This window comes from Suncus etruscus, chromosome 3 (genome assembly GCF_024139225.1).
Source record: "Suncus etruscus isolate mSunEtr1 chromosome 3, mSunEtr1.pri.cur, whole genome shotgun sequence".
NCBI lineage: Eukaryota > Metazoa > Chordata > Mammalia > Eulipotyphla > Soricidae > Suncus > Suncus etruscus.
The window spans coordinates 70,617,226-70,642,725 of NC_064850.1; the positions used below are offsets into that span (position 1 = coordinate 70,617,226).

Here is a 25,500-nt window from a genome sequence, read left to right on the forward strand (position 1 = left end):
GTGAGAAAAATTGTTGGTAGGAATGTGTTCTTCAACACTCAAGGCAATATATTGCTTTTGAGCCTCTATTCAAATGAAGACACAGTCAGGTTATTTTGGTTTTTGGGTCACACCCAGTGGCACTCAGGTGTTACTCCTGGCGCTGTGCTCAGAAATTGCTCCTGGCAGGCACGGGACCATATGGGATGCTAGAATTTGAACTACCGCCATCTGTCCTGAATTGGCAGCTTGCAAGGCAACTGCCCTACTGCTGTGCTATCTCTCCAGCCAATATTTTGATCTCAGTATTTTGATCCCCAGTCAGTATTTTGATCTCTGCAACCGTTTGGGAGGGAAATGGTAGTAGAGCCTTTATGATGATCTATGTGATCCAGTCATTTTTAGGATGACTGTTAATGAACCAATGTCTTGTGTAATAGAGATAACAGGAAAAAATGGGTGGGTAGAAAGAGGTGAGGAGGGAAGAGAGATAAAGCAAAGGGAGGGAAGAGGAGAGGGAAAGGAAGGGAAGATGAGAGGAAGAGAGGGGAAAGGAGAGCAGGAGAAAGAAGGGGGTAGAAGGAATAGCAAAGAGAGAGGAGGGGAGAGGAAAAGGAGGAGGGGATAGAGGGTGGGAAGGGAAAGAGAAAAGGAAAAAGAGGAACAGGAGGAGGAGAAGGTAAAGGAGGAGAGAAACAGAGGAAGAGATAGAGTATAAATCTTATTAAGTAGTAGTCTTTACCCACTGGCCCACAGACCAATGACAATTTTCCTGTGTTTAAGGTCAGAAAGTTCTAATCTGCCTTGCTTATAAATGTATGCTTGTTGATATGGAGTTTCCTTCAAAAACTGGAAATTGAGCTCGCATATGATCCAGCTCACCACTTCTAGGAATATACTCTAGGAACACAAAAATACAATACAAAAATTTCTTCCTCACACCTATGTTCATTGCAGCAGTATTTATAATAGCCAGACTCTAGAAGCAACCAAGATGCCCTTCAACAGATGAATGGCTAAAGAAATTGTGGTACATATACACAATGGAATATTATGCAGCCATCAGGAAAGACGAAGTCATGAAATTTTTTTATATATAGGTGTACATGGAATCTATTAAGTTGAGTGAAATAAGACAGAGGGAGAGAGAGATGCAGAATAGTCTCCCTATCTATGTATTTTAAGAAAAATAAAAGATATTTTTGCAATAATTCTCAGAGACAAAGAAAGGAGGGCTGGAAGGTCCAGCTCACGATATGAAGCTCACCACAAAGAGTGGTGAGTGCAGTTAGAGAAATAACTACACTGAGAACTACCATAACAATGTGAATGAATGAGGGAACTAGAAAGCCTGTCTAGAGTACAGGCGGGGGTGGCGTGGGATGGAGGGAGATTTGGGACGTTGGTGGTGGGAATTTTACTCTGACTGAAACCCAACTACAATCATATTTGTAATCAAGGTGTTTAAATAAAGATATAAAAAATTAAAAATAATAAATGTATGCTTGCCCAATGACTAGTATACAGTACAAGTAACAAATCGAAGATTATATAAAGATTGATAATCACTATTAGAATCGGTCTGAACTTGTCAGACATAGAGGACCACATGCATCAGTTGTCTGACTATATTACCAAATTTAGAACAGAAAGCAGTCTTCCTCCTGGGAGTTTTGCCATTGTCCACCACTGTTACTGTTTCTAGGAGATCTATGCAAGTGCTCTCTGAAAATTTTAAAGAATGTATCTGTGTTCCTACCTTTGGGAATTGGATTTTAACACATGTTTTAAAACTTTTGGGATATTTAGCAGAATATTGTGATGGGAAATAGTGCCTCTGTCTACCCCAATACAGAAATAGTTCTTCTCTTTTGCCAGAGTGAAGGGATGCTAATAACTTGTAGTTCTCCTTCTCTGTGAAGAATGCAAATGACTAGTTAGGGTGCATTGTTTTCCATTAGTGAAAGTATATCAATAGGATCCAAGCAGCAGACCAGCATATCAGAGTGTCAGATTATATTTATACATTAGTGAATTAAGGCCAACCATCCAAAGACAAACCCAGTATGAATCTGTAATGGAAAACTCTTTTCTTGTTTTTACTTTAGAAATAAAACCACAATGACTCCACCCAGATAACCCTCTTTGTTACTGTTGCTGATCACACATATGGATGTCATGGAGAAAGTCGATTAAGTAATGGACTAGCCGACCTTCAAAGAACCTTTCTGCTCTAAAGTGCAGTAGTATCTATGGGCTATTTGTAGCTCAACCAGTAAATGCTGGATTCATATAGCTTCTGGTGCTTGGACTCATAATTTAGACTCATAAACTTTTTTTTTATAAATACAGATAAAATCTCTTTGTCAAAATTGCTTATTTTTACAGAGACTTATAAGGAATGTGGAGTAAATGATTAAATAGCAGATTTTTTTTTGTTGCTAAATATGTGGCTTTTCATTGACTTCTTGTTTGCTAAATGTTCTTCTAAAGAGTATCCTAAGATATAATATGTTCTGACTATTGTAAGCCACCTAGAATTTTGTTACCTATATGTACTGAGCACATATTATATTCAGTGCATTTTTTTCATAATGCAAATTGCAAGAAAAGCACACTGAACCTTAGGGAACCATTTATATCTTTTCTTGGTAAAAGATTTCCTTCCTCTTCCTTTAACAAAACAGTAATAGGGAAGGATTATTACTTATTTTCTCTGGTGTGCTCAATTTCTGTTAGTCTGTTGACCCTTATGGAATTTTTTGAACTGGTATTCAGATGTTAATTTCTCCAAGAAGTCTTTTTGAACTGCTAACATCATTCTTTCTTATTCTCCTAGTTTGTTGTCTTTTAAGAACTTACATCTTAAGTATCTTTTGAGTATTTTTGACATTTTTAGCTAAAAAGAACCTAAATTTTATGCAAATAAAACTATTGGTGCAGCTTTAAAATTGTTGGACTCATGTCTAGGACAGGTATGCTTTCAACTAAACATGTGAATCAGGAAACTGACCTAAAGTGGACCAATGTATGCTTTATTTAGATATCCCTACTGTTACCTGAGGAGGGCTCTTGGCCCAGAATGGTGACATCTTCTGAAGGAATTGTAACTGTATTATTTTAAGTCTCAAGTTTCTAGGGAGTATTTGTTCTTGAAATCCAGAGAAATATTGTGGCTAAGTTTGCTCTGTATATTTAATATAGTTCACTCTCATTCATCCTCAAGTCTGAATTGTTTTGGACAGTTAATTTTCTTAGAAAAGTTCCAGGATCTTTTTTTCAAATTGTTTCCCCCTCCCCCCCAAAAGTGCTAGGATCTGTTTCAAATGACATCTAATTTATTGGTAGGTCATTTTTACCCTCAAATCTATAAGAGAGAGAACTTATTTCTCTTTGTATAGCTAACAAAATGAATATCTAGTAATTAAAATTTTTATTTTCTAATCACCTTTCCTTAAATTGGAGTCAGAGTTAAAGACAAACTATAAGTAACAAGAGAGCAGAGTACACAATGGGAAAGGCATTGACATTTTCGTAGCATTCCTTCTCTCTCTCTCTCTCTCTTTTTTTTTTTTTTGGTTTTTGGGTCACACCGGCAGCACTCAGGAGTTACTCCTGGCTCTACGTTCAGAAATCGTCCCTGGCAGGCACGGGGGACCATATGGGATGCCGGGATTCGAATCACCATCTTTCTGCATGAAAGGCAAACGCCTTACTTCCATGCTTTCTCACCGGCCTCCTTCTCATTCTAATTTTCTGGTTTTTACTCGACTGTTTAGATATAGTATATAACAGTACAATTTTGTTGTACCTAACAAATTTCCTGGAAAAAGAAGTGCCATCCACCAATAAAATTCTTTTTCACCAACCATGGTGGAAACTGAAATATGTTGAAGAAACACCAGATTCATATCTGTGGACCTGCAGAGTATTATATCTGTGTTTTATTTATTGATTCTAACAATGAGCAATTGACTTACTTCTCTATCTTTTTTTTCCACTTACTTTCTTTTGAATATATGTCTAGAATTAAAATCACTGGTCATATTTGATTAATTCCTCCCAGCCTCTTTTCTAAAAGAACAAGTAGAATTCTTCAAGTAGAGCTTTTTAGACACAATCAAGGGTTTCCATGTCTTGGTGTTTCAGCATACACATTAACTTGTCTGACTTCTTAATTATTTTTTGCCAGTCTTTAGGTGTAAAGTCTTATCTTACTATTTTGGTTTGCACAGCCCAGGTTACTGATGCAATTGGACATATCACCAAATACTCTACCTTGTATTTCTCCCTTCTATGAAATGACACTTTCTAGCTTTGTCTCTTTTCTTATTGGTTCTTGTGCCCATTAATTTACAGATATGTGGAGATTTCTTTTTTATTGTATGTCTTAAATCTTACAAATGTGTTCTTTCAACTTGCCATTTTTTACTTTGACTATGATGGAGAGAAATATTCCATTTTTGATATCATGAGTTAATCAACTTTTTACAAATGGTGTCTTGGATCTTATCTTAAATATTTTACATATTTCTTCCTCATGTGGCCTTTTAGATTAAGAGTGCTATATTTTAAATTCTAATAAACTTTAAAGAGATTTGCATTCTCTGTTTTGTCCTTTTACAGTCATTAGAGTATTTAACAATGAAAGGAGAGTAAATAGAAATAACAATTAGGTATAAATTTATAAATTTAAATTTATATTCAAGGCATGTTGATTGTTGTTTGCTTATTTGTTTGTTTTTTGCCTTGGAGCCACACCCAGCTGTGGTCAGAGTTTACTCCTGGTTTCGCATTCTGTACTCCTGGCAGGACACAGATACCCACCTGAGATTGAACCTAGAATGGCCCTGTACAAGCCAAGAGTCCTCCTGCTATGTGCTTTCTGGCCCCAGGCCATATTGATTTTTTTAAATCTACTTTAAAGTTATTTTGATTGCCTTGATTATCTTTCCTAATATAACTTCCCCATCCTCCTTGGTTTATTCCCTTGGGTAATATCCTATATTTATGTTGTAGATAATCAAGCTACTTTTGATTCATTTTCTTTAGCAAGCTTATGAAATCACTATGCCAGAATATCACTTTTGCTGTTTTAGGGTTTGATCCATACATATCCTTACTTAGACTCTCTGGGTGCTCAGGGATATACAAGCATTTCTTTTTCACCTTAAAGAACTTTGAGAGGAACTCCAGATTGGAATCTTACAACAACATGCTCTGTTTTGTTCAGCCATACTTAGATACAAAACCTTTATTTATCCGAATGAATTAAAAACCTTGATATTAGACCAGAAACTTGAGGTATATGGAAGAACAAGTAGGTGAAACACTCCATGACATTATGATTAAAAGCATTTCAAGGAGGAAACATCACACTTCAAACAAGTGGAAGCAGAGATAAACAGATGGGACTATATTAAGTTGAGAATCTTCTGCACTTCAAAAGAAATAGTGACTAAAATACAAAGGCCATCCACAGTGACTTTTTGTATTGGTATTTACCCAATACTCAACAGATAAGGGGCCAATATCTAAGATATACAAGGTACTGACAGAACTTAGCAAGAAAAAATTATCTAACCCCATCAAAAAATGGCAAAAGAAATGAACAGACACTTCCTTAAAGAAGAAATACAAATAGCCAAAAGGCACATAAAAAGTGCTCCACATCACAAATCATCAGGAGATGCAAATCAAACAACAATGAAGTACCATCTCACACCACGAAGACTGGCACACATCACAAAAAAACAAGAACAATCATTTCTGGCAGGGTTGTGGGGAGAAAGGAACTCTTATTCACTGCTGGTGGTGATGCCATCTAGTTCAGCCTTTCTGGGAAACATATGGATATTCCTAAAACAAAACAGACAAAACAAAGCAAAAAACCTGGAAATTGAGCTTCCATATGTTCCAGTAATATCACTTCTAGAGATATACCCTAGGAAAATAAAAACACAAACACAATATAAGAATGCCCTATGCACACCTATGTTCATTGCAGCTCTATTACAATAGTTAGAATCTGTAAATAACCCATATGCCCAACAACAGATGAGTTTCCTAAAGAAACTGTGGTACGTATACATAATAGAATACTATGCAGTTCTAGGAAAAATGAAGTCATGACATTTTCCTATACATGGATGGACACAGAAATTATTATGCTGAGTTAAATGAGTCAGAGGAAGAGAGATAGACACAGAATAGTCTCACTCGTCTGTGATATTTAAGAAAAATAAAAGATAGTATTATAATAATACTCAGTAGAGATGAAGTTTGAAAGGACTAGCCCAGGATATGAAACTTAGCACAAAGATTGATTATCTCAGATAGAGTAATAACTATACCAACAACTATAATGACAATGGTAGTAAGTGAGAGAAATAGAATGCGTGTCTTGAAAACAGCCAGAGGGGTGGGGAGGAGGGAGATGGGGCCCTTGGTGGTGGAAAGGTTACACTGGTGAAGGGGGGGGTATACTTTTTTTTTAGGACTGAAACCCAACTACAAGCACATTTTAATCATGGTGCTTAAATAAATATTTTAATTCAAAAAATCTTTATTTTTGTTTTGTTTTGTTTGGGGACCATAACTGGCAGTGTTCAGGGCTTATTCCTGGCTTTGTGCTCAGGGATCACTCCTGATAGGGTGTACTCTATATAGTGCTGGGGGTTGAACTCAGGTCATCAAGCACCCGCTTGCTATATTATTACTCTGGGCCCAAATGCAATATTTAATCTAAAAAAGGAATTCATTTTATTTATTTATTTATTGGGTTTTTTGGGGGAGCCACACCTGGTAACACTCAGGGGTTACTCCTGGCTATGCGCTCAAAAATCGCTCCTGGCTTGGGGGACCATATGGGATGCTGGGGGATCAAACTGCAGTCCTTTGTAGGCTAGTGCACACAAGGCAGATGCCTTACTCCCTGTGCAACAGCTCTGGCCCTAGGATCCATTTATTTTTAAGTGCAATCCTCTTGGGTACACAAATTTTAATCAAATGCGGTATACCTACACACATTTCAGTATAGGATTCTCTAGCCAGGGTATCCCTCAATTCTGAGAAAATTAGCTTTGAGAGGAATCTTGTGAAGATAGAGTAATTTTCTGATTAGAAGTATTACCACTTCCTGTCCTAGGAAGAATTGGGAAATATTTGGGATTATTTGACAGTCATAACTACTCAGTGTGCCATTTTTCCTTCTATCTAAATAAAGACAATATTAAATCCTTAGCATGTTCATGCCTATGTCTATGGAGATTATGCCAATGAAGGTATGAGCTTGTCAAGTCCCCAAATTTGCACTATTACATCTGAGTTATATTCTAAATTTCTATACTCTGAGTATGGTCTTTCCACCGTAACAAATACATTTCTCATTGGATTATTTCAAGCTTTTATTTCTTATGGTGTCAGTGGCCAATTCTTGTGCAACCTTGCTCTTTTTTTTAATATTTATCTTTCTTTCTCTCAATCCCTCCTTCATTTTCCTCCCTGCCTTTATAGCTGAACTTGGTGATTACGACCCTGATGAACATCCTGAGAATTACGTCAGTGAGTTTGAGATTTTCCCCAAGCAGTCACAGAAGCTGGAAAGAAAAATAGCGGAAATCCATAGACATGAACTCAGGTACTATAATAGGGGTAGACATTTGTGAGAATGATAGAGGTGAGAAAGTTTTCTTACTGCACAGAATGTGGAAATCATGTTGCAAAGTAAAAGTATTTTCTAATATATGGATAGATTACTTCAAATGGCAGATAAATTTTGGGGCTTTGTCAAGACCATCTATCCATAACAGTCGATATTGTGGGGTTATCTGAATGCCTGTTTATGACCTGCAATTACTACTCATACAGTTTCTTGTGGTTTTTAACTACCCTGAGTCCTGAAAGTAAAATTTAGAGTAAATTAGGAATAGTTTCTTTTTTAAACTGTCCTTGGCAGTTTCTTTCTCTTGCCCTCACTGAAAACCTTGACATCAAGTAGAGTAGAATCCATCTATCCACAGGTAGAGCTGGTTTCAGGACAACAGATTTAACATCTGACCCTATTTACTTTGTGTACTTTTGGATAATTGTTTATTACTAAAAATAATAATTGATCAATACAGTAATTTATAGTAGAAGGTCTGAGAAAATATACTGAGCAATTCAAGACCATAAAGCTAGGAAGTGACAGAGGCAGGATTTCAGTTCAGATAGACTTAAGGGTTTTTACTCTTAAGCATTGTGAGATTTTTGCTTCAGTAGACACATGGGCAAAATAAGCAAGCATAGGATCGACCCCAATTTGTAATTCAGCTCTTAGATATTATAATCTGAACAAATTTAGATCATACAAATTGCACACAAAACTTTTTATTAATAACAGTAAGTCTGGGCTATGCTTTGGCACATTGATGGAAAATTGCAAGAACTGAGCAACTCTCATCTTTTAGGCTTATGATAATTATTTTAAAACTTATTGTCACAGCTTTAACAGCATTAGAATTTTGGGAGAAATTGTAGTCTCTCGTGAGTACTCTAGCTCTCTGCTTTATGCACACACTCCCCCTTCTGGTGAGTTAGAGACTAGTATATACGTGGGCACTAGAGGTGGGGGTGTATTTTAGCTTGGGAAAATTAAAAAATTATGCTGATTTTAAATATCAACATTCTGTCTAATGGAAAATTTTTGAGTATTTACTTCTAATGAAAAGTTTTGTTGAAAAAATTATGACTACTCTGTTTACATTTCAGAGCAAAAAACATACTAGAAGTAAAAATAAAACCCCAATATCCCAATTGAGGAGTTTTGAACCATACCAGAGTCTGGAGAGAGCAGGGTGAAACTCCTTTTGGATAAAAGAATAACATCTACTATATGGATGGAAGAGAATAGGTATCAGAATAGAGGAGGGAATAATAAGAACTGTGGAGACCGGAATTGGTAGAACTTCCAAAGGTTGGGACATTTGATAATAATAAATATTTATTAAAAACTTACTGAACACAGAACATTCTGCTTTATCCCAGTTAGTCCTCCCAAACTCTGTGAGATAGTTACAATATTTTTGCTGGTCTGAAGTAAAGACAGCACAAGTTGAAATGGCTAAATGACTTGTTCTTTTAGAAGCTAAGCCAGGACTGAAAATTTGTTCATATTTGACACTAAAACCTGTGCTCTAGTCCACTGTACTGAACAGTTATTACACAGTTACACAGTCACAATAATGTTCCACAGTGCCCACTTTGACAATGGCATTAGAAGGAGAAGATAGTGGGCAGGAGGACCAATTTATTATTTCTGCTATCTTACAAGGGGTGAAAAAGCAAAGTATAGAAAGTTGAAGAAGAATGCTCAGACATAATGAGGAGTTGGAGAACTTGGAGACCTCTGGACCTCAAAAGTAAATGAATGAATTAAACAGAATTCTTAATTTGTTTTTATAATTAAAATGTGTCTTATACCAGGACCAAACAGATATATGATTGCTAGTAGTTAGCTAGACACAGAGGGGACCACATACTCTAGCAGCCCTGGGGGTGATGGTTGGGGATATGGGTTGCAGGAAGGGAACGGGGGTGAAGGGAAGACAAATTTGGTGATTCAATATTAATATGTACCTAAAATACTACTGTGAAAGATATGTAAGCCAATATGGTTAAAATAAAAATTTCAAAAAATTTCAAAAAATGTATCTTATTACTACAGTGGAATACTATAGCACCATACATAAAGAGAAATTGTGCAACTAGTTGCAACTTGGATGAAGCTGGAGGGGACCATGTTAAGTGAAACAAGTCAGATGGATAAAGATGAACATTGAATTATTTCCCATAGTTGTGATATACAGAGAAACAAAAGAATAAATAGTATCAGAGCAAAATTGAGTGGAAGATAGAGTACTTTCTCTTATATCTCTTGTATAAATATACAAAGTCTCCCCCCTAAGCAGCACCTTCCACTGAAGTGAGGCATATGTTACAGTTGATGAACTTATTAATGTCTCTGAAGCTTTCACATCAAGGAAAATCCTCTAGATAGTTTGTTACTCTATGGGGTTTATCTGCCACGCAGTCAGGAAGTGCATCAAATGGGGTTCCAACCAGGAGGAATGATCTAGAATAGTTGAGAAACACAATTCTATACTATAGTTTCTATTCATCCATTCTTCCCTCCTAACTCTTGACAAACACTGTTTTGTAAAAACTATTTTCAAGTTTTGCTTTTTAAAAAAATATCTTAAAATTAAGAACATAGAGAAACTTTTCAGATTGGCTTCACTCACTTAATATACAATTAAGGATCATTCATGTCTTTTAATATATAGGTGATTACTTTATTGGTGAATAATATTCTGTTTTCTAGATATACCACAGTTTTTCATTAATTGACTGAAGTATATATGGTTAAGTTCAAATTTTATCAATTATTAGTAAAGGCTTTAAGCATTCGTGTTTAGATTTTGTATGGACATAAAAATTCTTTTTGAAAAAGGCAACACTTGGTCATGCTTAGAGCTAAGTTACTTCTGGCTTTACTCAGGAATTACTCCTTGAGGTGCCCATGGGGCACCAAATTTGATGGAAATCAAAATTTGGGTCGAGTGCATGCAAGGGAAATTCTCTATCAGTTATACAATCACTTTAGCCCCATGACAGAAAATTTCAGCTCATATCCTTTGGGTAAAAACCAAGAACTCTCTTGCTGGTTTATATTGTATGAGTATGCTTGCTTTTATAAGAAAGTGCAAGACTACCTTCCAAAGTGGCCATACTACTGTGTATTTTCACTGGTACTGAATAAAAATCTCGTTGGCTCTGCAACCTAGTCACAATCTGGTATAGTGACTGCTCTAGATTTGGGCCATAATATTAGGTGTATAGCTAATAAAATTTTATTTAGAAAGATTTTTATAGTGGCATCATTGAGCCTCTCAGTATTTTGTGAACTAGATCATGTGGAGATACATGATTCTCATGATTGAAATGAAATCAATGCTAAAACCTATGGAAATTGAATGATTCTTAAAATCATAGATAATTCATCTTTTAGCTTTTCAGACCAAACATCTTATTCCATTCAAATCTTCTTTTGTATAAAAAAGAATAAATAGGGACTGGAGAGGTGGCGCAAGAGGTAAGGCATTTGCTTTGCAAGCACTAGCCTAGGACCGACTGTTGTTTGATCCCCCAGCGTCTCTTATGATCACTCCCAAGCCATGAGCAATTTCTGAGCACATAGTCAGGAGTAACCCCTGAGCGTCAAATGGGTGTGGCCAAAAAAAGGAATAGATTACATATATATAATGAATGAGTTACAATTAGGTAAAAATTTACTGATAAAATGTATAATGGATGGTAGGTCAGAGTGCATGTCTGGGTTTGCTCACATCTGTTATAAACATCAGGTCTGGATCCAATTTCTCCTCGATTCTAAAGAATTTGATTTTCTGATGCACAACTGTGAATGGGATTTTTTTAATAACTCTCTTCTCATTCATAACTTGTGTATATTAAGCAAAATTCCTTATTTGCTTAATAATTTGCTTAATAATTTTGTAGCCTGCTGCTTTGCTATAGAATTTTTTTCTTGAAGCTTTTTGGTAGTCTTGGATTTTCTAAGTATAGTATCATCATGTCATCTGCTAACAGTGAGAACCTGACTTTTTCCTTTGCTATTGGAGGCCAGTGATTTCTTTTTCTTGAATAATTGTTATGGCTAGTATTTCCATACTATGGTGAATAGAAGTGGTGAGAGTATGCAATCTTGTCTTATGCCAAATATTACAGCAAATGGTTTTAATTTTCCCCCAAATACATGAGAAAAATGCTTGCCATGGACTTTGGTAAATGGCTTTCACTGCATTGAAAAATATTCTGTCAATTCTCAATTTGTTGAGTTTTTTTTTTTGCAAGGATCTTTGAATATGTATGTAACAGATATAAACCTGTAGTTCTCTTTTTCTGTGATGTTTCTGCTTTTGGTATCCAGGTGATGTTAGCTTTATGGAAACTGTTTGGGATGTTTCTATTTCTTTTCTTTAATTTCCTGGAAGAGTCTGAGAAGGATTGGCAGTAGACCCTTTTTAAAGATTTGAAGGAATTCATAGTTGAATCAATCTGGGTCTGGGCTTTTGCTTTGTGGAAACATTTTGATTAATATTTAAATTTTCTTAATAGTGATAGGTTTGTTCAGGTATTCAAAATAATCTTTGTTCAATCTTGGGAGGTTATAGAAGTTCAGTAATTTATCATTTTCTTCTAGGTTATCTTGTTTTGTGGCATAAATATTAACAAACTAATCTCTCATTACACTTTGAATTTTTGTAATCTATAGTTTTCTGAAATCTATAGTGACATTCCCCTTTAATTTCTAATTCAGTTTAATAGGGTTCTCCGTCTCTTTTTGTAAGTCATACTAAATGTTTATGGATCTTGTTGATATTTTAAAGAAACAACTCCTACTTTTATTAATCCTTTGAATTTCAGGTGGGATTTCTAGTTCATTAATTTCTGCTCTAGGTTTCATTATATCCTTCTACCTGTCTGCTTTCAGCTCATTTTATTGGACATTTTCCAATTTCTTAAGCTCTGCTACCCAGTTATTTATCTAGGCCATTTCTTTCTTTCTGTTTAATGCTTGCAAAGCTATAAATATTTCTCTTAATACAGCTTTTGCTATTTCCTACAAATTCTGATAATTCGTGTCTTCATTATCATTTGTTTCCAGGAATCTTTTGATTTCCTCTTTGATTTCTTCTCTGTTGAATATGAACTGTCTAATTCCCATGTGTTAAAATTATTTCTCTGTTTCTGTTTGTAATTTACATCTATGATGACCTGAGAAGTTATTCAATACAATTTCTATCTTTGAATTCTCCAAATATTACCATGTTTCTATTGATATGTTTCTTCCAGGTCTATTAGCAGATGTTTTAAGTATTTTTCTGGCCTTTTGTTGGGTGCCTATATGTTTAGGAGTATAATATCTTCTTGATATGCATACCCTTTGATCATTAAAAGATGCCTTTCTCTGTCTTTTATGTCCTTTTTAAGTCATCTGATATTAATATGGCCATCCAAGCCTTTTTAAGGGACTCTTTTGCTTAAAGGATTGTCTTCCAACCTATGAAGTCAATCTGTGTTTGCTCTGACTATTTAAATGTATTTCTTGCAGACAGCAAAATGTTGGACTAAATTTTTTTATCCATTTTGCCACTCTATGTCTTTTAACTGATGCATGTAGTTCATTAACTTTGAGAGATATTATTATTATTATTATTATTATTATTATTATTATGGGACTTTGTACCATCTTTTTGTAGAAGTTTGATGTGTTTGTGGGATTTGTCTTGCCTTAAAGTACCTCTTATTCTTCTTCTAAAGTTAATTTTTAGTCTGTTAAGTTTCTGAGATATTTTTTATCTGTGAAGCTGTATATCAAAACCTGAATCAGAGTTTGTATGGGAGATTTCTTGCTGAGGTATTTATTTCATTGAGTTTTTCACTATCTTGCACCATTGCCTTCAGGCTGAAGGGATTGCTTATGGTGTATCTGCTATAAATATTAAATTTTATTCTTTGTATATACTTTTTTTTTTGATCTAGCTATTTTTAGTATTCCATCTCTATGGTTTTCTAGAATGTGCCTTGAGGTGCTTTTATTTATGTCTCTTTTATCTGGTAAGATTCAGACATCCAGGATGAGGGTTCATTCACTCTTCATCACTGAGAATTTCTTAACAATGATGTCTTTGTTGCTTCTTCATTAGATTCTTCTTCCTGGCTCTCAACCCCAATGATTATTTTGTTTCCATTGAATTTATCCCAAAGTTCTATGTCACCTTTCATTTATTTTGAGGATTTTTTCAATCTTCTGTTAGTTTATTCTAAAACCCTTTTTGCTGTATCTGTAGGTATTATATACCTCATAATCCTAGATTACTGACACTGTTCTCAGCACAGCTATGCTCTTCTCAGTGTGCACAGACGTGGGGTGAAAAAAAAAGTTTTGCAGAGTCAAAGGGGACCCTGTTTCCACTTGGTCTGTTAATCTCAGATTCTTGGGACTGTCTGAATTCTTAAACCTTAACAAAGAATACAATAAACTCTTTGTTTAAAGAGCTTTTTATGTCTCTATTAGTTTTAGCAGAACAGTAGAAATAAGGTACAGAGGTTAATGTAGCCAATTCATGTTCAAGATCAGGCACTCTTGACCCTCTAAAAACACCATGTATAATCTTGGATGCCCACTAGTACTACGGACCTGGGTATTACCACCTCCTTGGTTTATCACATTTGAACCAGTAGTGTAATTATCAAAAATAGCCTGGTTTTGTCCTATCACCTCCTGAATACTAGGAATATACTAGTACTAGGAGTATTAGTACATATATCCACATTCCTGGAAAAAAAAAGAATCAGAAACAAATGTCCAATAGGAGATTTGAGGGACAAACTATAGTGCTTCAACTTAATTGATTTTAATGTCCTCCTGAAAAATCAATCTTAAGTAATATATTATTCAGTGAGTACAGAAAATCAGGAGATTTTGTGCAATCAATTGAGGTTCTTTCTCTGACCACTTATAGTTTCCTTTTTATATGAATTTTTAGATCAGGTATTAGAGTCAAATGAAAGACAATGAATATCAATTTGAATACTTAAATTTAATTAATTTTTGTCATTTGATAACATATTTACATTAGTGTTAATGTTTATGGTTTTGATATACAAAGTCAATCTACTTTTCTAACCATCAAAGTACCAAGAACCTGTACCATTGTCCTTTTATTTCTTCTGTTTGCCTAATATATATATATATATATATATATATTTTGGTTTTGGGGTCACACCCAGCAGTGCTCAGGGATTACTCCTGGCTCTATGTTCAGAAATCGCTCCTGGCAGCCTCAGGGGACCATATGGGACACCGGGATTCAAACCACTGACCTTCTGCATGAGCGGCAAACGCCTTACCTCCGTTCTATATCTCCGGTCTCGTGTTTGCTTAATACTCTACTCCCCTCTGCTTCCCTTGCTAATCAGTAACCTCAGTTTTAAAGCCAAAGGCCAACAATATGTGAGGACTTTTATTTTATTTTATTTTATTTTATTTTATTTTATTTTATTTTATTTTATTTTGGTAGGAGGGAAGGTTTTTGGCCACACCTGATGATACTCTCAGTTATTTCTGACTCAAGCATCACTCTTGGCAGAGTTTGGGAGAACCATATAGGGTACTGAGGTTTAAACCCAGGACTGCCTCATATAAAGCAAGTGCTTTTCCACTGTGCTGTCTCCAGCCCAGGACTGAAAACAGTCTTGGTTTTGGTGTAAATTTTGATATGTCATTGGGCATTGCTTCAGTGTTGCATTTCTGATTTAATTTTTGTGTAGATTTAAGCAAGGAAACTACTACTATTCTGAGGGACGAGGAGATAATAGTCTGTCAATGCACTAGTCAAATTACTAGACATGTTTCTGATTATCTTTACAATCTGTTTAGGAAATTTCAGATGCTATTTCTATCTTGTTCTATTATGCTTTTGTTTCTTTGTTTTTGTCTTTTTTTCTGTGCTGGCCACAGAGTAAAGATTTTAGACTTAGCAGAACTTTCAGCTTTTTTTCTAACTCCAGACACAGACAAATGGGCATGTCTTTCTTCCTGGCTCTCACTTCAGAAGCTGTTTTCTTTCCTCTTATGAATCCCAGAATTGGCATGAAACCTTTCCTCACTAAAAAAAAGTCTTGCTCTAGGAACTATTTTTGAAACTCTCCCTGGACACTAAAATTTTATATTTATATTTATATAGCTTGTATAGGTCATGAAAATTATTCTTCATTAGATCATGATAAATTATTTAAAAAATATAAGATGATTCTAGTTTAAAAGCTATACACAGAGGTTCAAATAGTTTGCAAACTTTAGTTTGGGATGGCTCAGATGGATTTAAATGTAAACTCACTGCTTTCTCATCAGGTCTTACTATCAGTCATTGCATAATTTCCTATAATATCAATGTTTAAAATTTGAAAAGACGTTTTCAAACTGATTGTGACTCCAAGGAGAGCAAGCAGATGCTTTAGGGTGTATGATATTGAGGGTGATGGTGGTAAACACACTGAGAAGCACTTTGGAACTAGGCAAGTTGGGATCTGCAGCTCCTCTTCAACTTATATGCATGATCATCCTCAACAAGTGACTTTTATTTGAATATTAGAATCCTCATCTACAAAATACAGAAAAACATTATTTCTTTTGAATATTAAATTGCAAAATGTGCATATAATTTTGAAATATTAATGATTATTTAAGTCTTAGAACAGTGGACACATTACATATTATATGTGTGTAATTTATATTCATATATATTTTATGTAGTTCTTTTATAAAGTAATTCAGGTTTTTTTTTTAATAAAAAGCTAGGATTTGGGGCCAGAGCACTAGTACAGACACCAACCCTTACACTGACCTGGGTTTGATTCCCAGCATTCCAAATGGTCCCCTGAGCCTGCCAGAAGTAATTTCTGTGCCTAGAGTTAGGAGTAATCCCTGAGCACCCCTGAGTGTGGCTCAAAAAAAACCCAGCTAGTATTTTTTTTTCTGTTGTAAAAGTTTATAATACATAAAAGAATATATAACCTGTATAATTTAAAGAACAATTAAAATAATATCTATGCAACACAGAAGTTGGGCAGGATTGGAGTTGATCTTTCACTCTGGAAAAGGACTTATCTCATTGTCTATACGTGAAGGCTAATAAAATATATCAGCAAGTATAATACAACAATGATGACACTAACATTATCATTATCAACAAGCAGTAGAAAGTGGAAATAGGAAGTGGTAGCATTTTGGTTCAGAAGTGCAACCAAGACTGATCCCAGAGTACAGAGCCAGTATTGAGTCCTGAGTAGTGCTGGGTGTTCCTTTCATTCCTTTCATCAACATTGAAACAAAGACAGGTGCATGGAAATTTTTAAAATCCACTTACTACATTGAGGAATCTCAGGAAGAGGAGAGTGAAAGAGAGAAAAAGAGAGAGTGGTTGGAATAAAGAGAAGTTGATAAGGGAAGCAGCAACAAATAAAAGAAATAGTCTAAGAAAGAAATGAATTTGTAAAAATGTTCCCACAGTACTGACCATAATGAATGAGTAAGGATGTACCTAGGACACCTACCATAAATTTTTAGTAGGTTTATTATAAAGGGAAAGGAAGTAGATGAGATTCTGTTTTGCTTTAGAGGCATAGTGACTCTCAGCTCTGGTTGGGAGAAGTTTGGATAGAAATAGTTAATACTGCAATATTTTAAAATATTAAAATAAAAGGCAAGAGTGATAGCACAGCAGTAAGGCATTTGCCTTGCACACGGCTGCCCAAGACAGACCTGGGTTCGATCCCCGGCATCCCATATGGTCCCCCAAGCCAGGAGCAATTTCTGAGCACATAGTCAGGAGTATTCCCTGAATGTCACAGGGTGTGGTCCAAAAACCAAAAAAAAAAGTTTTTTAAATAAAAACTTTCTAGTTATCATCCATGGCAAACTCCTCTTTGTTATCAGGATTATTTATTCATAAAAATGATTTCAACTATTAAAACACATGTGAAATGTTAATATTAGTCAAAAAAGAGACTTTGAAAATCTGCACAATCCTAGTTTGGAACTTAGATTTAAAGGGACTGTTCCTTCATTACCCTTCCTTACTCCATCCATCTTCTGAGGCCAAGACCTTGTTTACCCATCAGAGGACAGTGGCAGGATTAATAGCTGGGATTTCCTTTCAAAGTCCAAGGCTTTCCATCGGCATGGCTAATGATTCTTGCCAAAATTGTTTTGTTTAGACTTGTTGATGAGGCAACAGAATTTCCCACTCTCTAACTTGAACAAGAAGAAATTTTATCATTTTTTTCAATGAATAAGAAAATATGCTAAATATTATTTTATAATAAAATTGAACTTATAAAGACTTATTGATAGTTCAACAACCTTGTTTAATTGCACAGGTCACTGGAATTGTTAGATGGGTTTGTTATGGAACAATTCGTGAATTTGAGCTCAGATTCCATAACAGAGGTCACCTTGCAGTGAGAAATAATGATCAGTTTTGCTGCTTACTATTTATTTAAGCTCTCAGATATTATTGATATTATTACATTTTTATTATTTTTCATATTAATTCCCTAAAATTTCCTTGTGTTATTTTAGAGGCCAGAGTCCTCCGGTTGCTGAATTTAATTTACTCTTGAAAGCTCACACTTTGGAAACGTATGGGGTGGATCCCCACCCATGCAAGGTAATACCCCTCACAGCAGATTGACAAATACTGATTATTTTGCCCCATGTTCAGACAGACAGACAGACAAATTGATAAATGTGGGTCTGGCCTAACTCCCCTACCAGCCTGACCTACCATATGTGATTTAAAGGGACCCAAATCAGCTCCAGTCATTTGTTTTTGGCTATTGACTTTTGCTGGAAATCTCAAATTTTTTTTGATGACTATTTAGAATCCCCTGCACAGTTTGGCACCCAAGTACTGCTGGGTGTGGCCCTGGAGACCCCTCCTTAATCATGAAATACAGCAAGTGTATGAGAAACACATGGTATGGGCCCCTATCCAAAGCTATTGAATCACAGGATGTTTAAGATGATTAGGGATGAAACTGAGGAATCTGTTTTTCTCCAGTGTGATTTTCATACACACACTTTTCAACAATGATTATTGAAAATAATAGTCTTCCTTTCTTACCTAATTACCTCAACCAGATATTAGTATGTATCCCAAACAGAACTTTATGTCAGTCATGTTCCTAAAGTTTTTGAGTAATACTAGAGCATTTTTATTTATGCAGATCAAACTAACAGACTAACTCTCAGCTTAGGCTGCTAAATTGGATATACCAGAGTTGCTTTAAATTTCTTTACTGCCCAGTTCCTCAGCATGTGTGTGATGGAAAATAGGCTTTCTAGATGAGTCCAGTGTGCATCCTGGTAGAGTCAACAGTTCTGGCATTAGAATCTTGCTATGTTCACACAATTATTTTGCATTATTTGCCAGATGTCCCTTTCTTTGGAGAAGTATAAATCAGATTATTCAATTTAGTGAATTAGATTTTATCCACAAATTTGAGCCTCTCTGTTTGTTTTACTTATTACTAGGAGACTTAATTTTGCTGTTGTTCCTTTGCTTTCACATATCTAATCTATGAGATGATTAATTTTCCTGGTTCAAGAAAAATGGTAGGCTTTTCTGGATATAATATCCAGTATAGGATTGTATCAAAATAGATTAGATGCTCAGACTTTGGTTTCCATGCTGTTTGCTACCAGGAAGAGTTTACCCATTACAAAACAGACCTGAAAACATAGATGACTCCAAAAGATGCTGTAGAGCAGACACAGAAGTTTGGCCTAATCTGCATTTTTTCAGAGATTCCTGATGTGATGGATTTGCTCTTCAAAGTCAAAAGTTACTTATTCCTGAGCTTCATCCAGATATTTGAATTCCTATTCTTATAGATTTCATCTGTAAATATTCTATAACTCTCATAATTGGAATTAACTTGAAAGTAATTGTCAGAAAATTGAATAAACTCTTTGCCATTTGTTCTATTTTCCTCAAACCTAATAAAGTTTATTTTTCAATTTTTCAGGACTCAACAGGTACAACCACATTTTTAGGATTTACAGCTTCAGGTTTTGTAGTTTTTCAGGGAAATAGAAGAATCCATTTGATAAAATGGTGAGTATTTCTTTAGAAAACTAGTTTATCATTTTTCTTATTTTATATTTTTTCTTTGAATTTTAACTTTTTAAATATATGATGTATGACAGATACTTAGTATCTACTTCATTGTTTATTCATTATATTCATTATTTGTACAAACAAACCCAAATTCAGGTTCCTGGACTTCAGGAAACTTGAGACATGTTCCAAGTACAAGAGCTTCCAGAGAGTAGGTACCTAGGGTTTCCCCTCCAGTAGCTTCTACTGACTTAGGTGACTACAGGCAGGCCAATGGGGCATAAAATGTGGGTTACCTCAAGCAACTCAGGATCCAGTTTCCTGCTCATTCTGTTTGGTTGAATCCATGCTGCAAACTTACCTTTTATTATCCAGTATACAGTTTTCTCCCTTATCTGAAAGTAGAACAAAATCTTACAATAAGAAAGTTCTAATTTTGGTAAGCTGTGGAAACATATATTAGTACAGATGTATCTGGCTGAAAATAACAGAAATATCTACTAATGATGCTTATAAGAGGACTTTTATAAAAATTTATTATCAGAAAAAATCCAGAGATCAATTAGTTTTACTTCATTCTACTTGAATATCCATCAGCACTATTAAGGACCCAGGTTTCCCCATATTTTTTCTTTGCCATCCAAGGCTAATAACTTTGGGTCCCAGGTTTGAATGTTCATAAGATAGCCCTGTCTACAGTGGGGTCACTATCTTACAGGCCCAGAACCTAGAACTACCCTCTTCATTAATTAAAAACATTATTTAATTAAAATACTTAATTAAAATTAATTATTAAATTTACTTAACCTACTTAATTAAAAACATTATTTTCAGGGACTTTGTCACCTGACCATCTCATTAGGCATGACTAGATTACTTGTTATTCATATATGAACCAATCTACATTTTTTTAAAGAATGGGGTCTTTGAATTTAAACAATTTACAATGTGTCCTGTCAAGGTGGTAGGCTGGGGGTGGTGGTGGGAGAGAGCCTGGAAACATTGGTGGAAAGAAATTGACCCTAGTGGTAAGATTGGTGCTAGGCATTATATGCCTAAACCTCAACTATTAAAAGCTTTGTAAATCATGGTTCTTTAAATAAAAAAAAATTTTAAATAAGAATAGGAATTTCATGGTATGGGGAGAGATAGTACAGAAGGTTAGGTGCTTGGATCATGACTGATCCAGGTTCAGTCCCTACACTGGATTTGATCCTTTGAATTCTGCCAGGATTAAACAGACACTGTTGGGTGTGACCCCAAAACAAAACAAGGAAAGTGCAATTTGAGTTCACTTTTTTCTTCATCAAGAAAATCACAGGGGCATCTCTGTCCTAGAAATTAAATCACAGGAATAAAAGAACTCTCCTTTTGTTTGGGGTGGGGTACATCTAGCAGCACTCAGAGGTTACTCCTAGCTCTGCACTCAGAAATTGCTCCTGGCTTGGGGGACCATATGGAATGCTGGGAATTGAACCTGGGTCCATTCTGAGTCAGCCACAGTCAAGGCAAATGCCCTACTGCTGTGCTTCACTCCGGCCCCAAGAACTCTCCTTTTAGTAAACATATCTTTTCATCAAGGAACTGTTCTACCAAGGGTCTACATTTCAGGCGGATTTTATTCAACTTTAAGAGAAAAATCTAATAACACTTTATTGACTAAATCCTTAAACATCCCAATTTATAATGAAAATATTCCTATATAAACAGGGAGAGCAGAAGTGAAAATTCTGCAGTGTGGTATATTGCTTCTTAGAAAACTATAAAAGAAAGAGAAAGAGAGATATTATTAATCCATAGAACTGCATTAATCGAACCTCAAAGAAACATCTATATTATTTTTTTAATTAAGCATTTTTAGTATATGTGCTGCTGAAGCGAGCACTTAATTAAACATTTTTAAGCACCATGATTACAAACGTATATGTAGTTGGGTTTCAGTTATAAAAAAAGAACACCTCCCCTTCACCAGTGCAACCTTCCCACCACAATGCCCCCCATCTCCCTCCCTTGCCACCTGTCTTTGAGACAGGCATTATATTTCTCTCACTATCATTATGATGATAGTTGTTGGTATAGTTATTTGTCTAACTGCACTCACCAATCTTTGTGGTAAGCTTCATATCATGGGCTGGTCATTCCAGCTCTCATACCATACTGTCTTTTATTTTTCCTTAAATCCCACAACCATCTATATTCTTTCTGCTTCACAAAGTTGGCTGGTTAATTAATATTGTTTGTGTCAATGCTTTTATATCCCCCGAGCCTTGATTCCTTTTTTCTAAACTTCTTTTTGGGGAGAAAGATGCAACTTAATTCTTTATTTGTTTTTAACTGGATTAAGTGATTCTAAGTTTCCCAGAAAACCTCTTTGGGGAAGAAAATTGCATATAATTCACTTGGGAGCTTCTTATGCCACATTAGGCCTTCATTGATGATAAGGTAATATCTATTTTATTGCATTGAATTGGCAGTTTAGTCTGCCAGATTCCCATGAGAAAGTCAGGTACTTTGGTGAGCTGCCACATTTATTTGCTTCTTTCCTCTCACTGAGATTTTTTTGTTTTAGGTTGGATGTCTGTAAATTGAAGTTTGAAGGGAAAACATTTTATGTCATTGGCACCCAGAAGGAGGTCAGATGCTACTTTTCTATTTACCCATTGTTTGATATGCACACATACATACACTCTTGTGTAATTCAAGAACAAATCTTGAATATCATGGTTATTATCTAATGAAGTTTTATGCTGAAAGCATTTTATAGATAAAAACTGGGTTTTTCCATGTAAGAATAAAAGCAATAACCAATATTGACAAATTGTGACAAATTGGCAAAGTGTGACAAACTCCAGAGTAATAAAAAGACTGAAAAAACTTGTGATGCAGAAAAATGAAACATCTATCTACCTCTTTCATTTACAAAGATATAGAAGTATGATGCAAGGAAAGAGTACTTACAAAGGAGTTATTATCTATAGTTTGGGCTCACCAGAGACTATAATGGGGAGTATGGATTGAGACCAAACATGCAGGGCAGACTCTACCACTGAGCTATGTTTCTATCCCTCAAGGAATGTTGAGACTTAAAAGGAGCTTGGTCTGAAAGTTTTTGTACTTCATAACCCTAATTTTCATTGTAATCAATAATTATTCAAGAATGACAAACATATCTTTGAACAAATTAAAGTCTTAGACAGTATGTGGGGAGCTGACACTGGGGAGGCTGTTCTTTATGAAAAATGAGATATTAATTCATTAACGTTTGCCCAAAGGGTAAGCCAGAATGAAATTGTATGCTGGCAAACCTTTTCAGATTACAGTAATGCAAAAGTTACTTCAATCGTTAGTAGCAAGATACTTGAAGGAAAAACATATAATACTTAAGGAAAAACATAAATATAAAAACAGTAATATAAGTTGTGTGTAACATTCACTATTTTTTTCTCTTTAGAAAAAAGCCATGTTGGCATTTCATACTTCAACACCAGCTGCCTGCAAACATCTTTGGAAGTGTGGTGTCGAAAACCAGGCCTTTTATAAGTAAGTTTCTTCCCTTTTAGTCATAGGCTTTTAAAGTACCCATTGTACCTCATAAGTTTTGCAAAAGACTCTGCATATTTGCTTTAATAATATAGTTATTTTTATTATATTTAAGTTAAATTTTAATGTCAATGCATTTATAGGTGACTGTCAGCTACATAACCAAATCCTGAGGTCTGTGTTGAGTGTTTAGAAGGAATTAATCTGGGTTCTTTTTAAGACATTATTTCCATTCAATATGTCATTGTACCTAGTATTTTAATTTTTTAAGTAATTTTTTTTTCGTTTTTGGGTCCCACCCGGCAGTGTTCAGGGGTTACTCCTGGCTCCATGCTCAGAAATTGCTCCTGGCAAGCACAGGGGACCATATGGGACGCCGGGATTAGAACCGATGACCTTCTGCATGAAAGGCAAATGCCTTACCTCCATGCTATCTCTCCAGCCCCTATTTTTTTTTTTTTTTTTGTGGTTTTTGGGTCACACCCGGCAGTGCTCAGGGCTTACTCCTGGCTCCATGCTCAGAAATTGCTCCTGGCAGGCACGGGGGACCATATGGGACGCCGGGATTCGAACTGATGACCTTCTGCATAAAAGGCAAATGCCTTACCTCCATGCTATCTCTCCGGCCCCTCCAGCCCCTATTTTTAAGTAATTTTTATTGAAGTAACATTTACAGATAAATACTGTGGATAGTTAGATATAGCACTGTTGAAAATTTTGGCAGGCTTTAGAATAAGTCTGAAGATTACACCACTGGGCAAATAGAGTGGACTGTTAGTCTACCAACATCTCCATTAATTTTGATTGTGGGCACTTTGGATAGCAGAGTTAATACTATCTGGCGTGTTTGATTTGCTGTAATCATGGATTGACTGTGTTCTCACAACCAGAAAAAAGAAAACTTTGGTAGTGAGTCCCATGTGTTCAAGAAACCTTCAGTAGATAGAGATTAAAACCAAAGTTTTGTAGGTAGAATGCCATCAGTCTGGGATCATAGAATACAGTGCTGGACAAATCTTCAGAAATCATCCACAAAAATCATAGATGTTCAAATTTAGAAAGATCAAATTTAGGAAGCTCTTCTCTTTGAGTTAACACTCATTGAGGAGAATAGTTAAAAACTGATTCAGGGGGTCAGTGTTAGTACAGCAGGAAGGGTGTTTGCCTTGTGTATAAGTGATCCAGGTTTGATCCCTAGCATCCCATATCTTAGCTACCTGGAGCTCTACCAGGAGTGATCCCTGAGCCCTTCTAGGTGTGGCCCTTCAAAAAGCTGAAAAGAAATGAAACCATTTCCCCTCCCCTCCTGAGATTGCCAGCTTTCAGCAGTGAGGCTAGGATACTTAAACTTTTTCACAACTTGGTTTACATTTATCTTGAGAACGAATGAGTTTGTAGCTGGCCAGGGTACAGACATGGCAACCTGTCTGTGTTTACTTTTTAAAAGAACTGACAAACTAATTTTGAGTTCTGTTATTCTCTGTTAATGATATCTGGTTTCTGTCAAAGGATAATTGATAGGCACGTTGCTTTGACATTTTTCCTCAATTAAAGGAGTTGGTAGATGGAGTCAAGAACAAGAGAGAACAGTTATATATATGATTTAACTCATACATAAGTGGGCAAGAACTAGGTTCTTTTTATCTTCATATTCCATAATGATTGTATGTATTCATAAAATATTTACTGATTTAGAGGCCAGAGCGGTGGTTAGGGGTAAGGCCCTTACCCCTTAAGTGCCTTGCCCACACTAGCCTAGGACTGACCGTGATTCGATTCCCAGGCATCCCAGATGGTCCCCCAAGCCAGGAGCGATTTCTGAGTGCATAGTCAGGAGTAACCCCTAAGCTTCACCAGGTGTGGCTGAAAAACCAAAAAAAAAAGTAAAGACATGATTGATATTCTCAGGGTCACAGCAATTTTATACTAAGTAGGACGTTTGCCTTGCAATGCAGCTGTTTGGGGTTCAATCCCTGACATTCTCAGCACCATTAGGAGTAATTCCTGAATGCAGAACCAGGATACCTGGTATGACCCCAAAACAAAATAAAAAATACATGATTATTACTTTTAAGTGATTTTCCATGTAATCTCATGTAATACCAATGAGGAAGTAGTGATATACTTCTAGAAAACATCTGTGATGAGAGCAAGCAAGTCTTGCAAGGAGGTAGAAGCAGGGGCACAATGAAGAAGAGACTTCTTTCTGGCATAGGAATGTTTCTATGGTTAC

The 25,500-nt window shown here is 35.6% G+C and overlaps 1 protein-coding gene across 1 annotated transcript in view; it reads left to right on the top strand.

Annotated features, from left to right (window-relative positions):
* The window catches only part of FRMD3 (FERM domain containing 3), a 261,219-nt gene that overhangs the window by 186,233 nt on the left and 49,486 nt on the right, over window positions 1-25,500 (top strand). Inside the window, exons 6-10 of the mRNA XM_049770634.1 lie at window positions 7,495-7,618; window positions 18,188-18,275; window positions 19,636-19,724; window positions 22,297-22,360; window positions 23,179-23,267. Coding sequence (XP_049626591.1) covers window positions 7,495-7,618; window positions 18,188-18,275; window positions 19,636-19,724; window positions 22,297-22,360; window positions 23,179-23,267 — 454 coding nt within the window. The remainder of the gene's footprint in view (window positions 1-7,494; window positions 7,619-18,187; window positions 18,276-19,635; window positions 19,725-22,296; window positions 22,361-23,178; window positions 23,268-25,500) is intronic.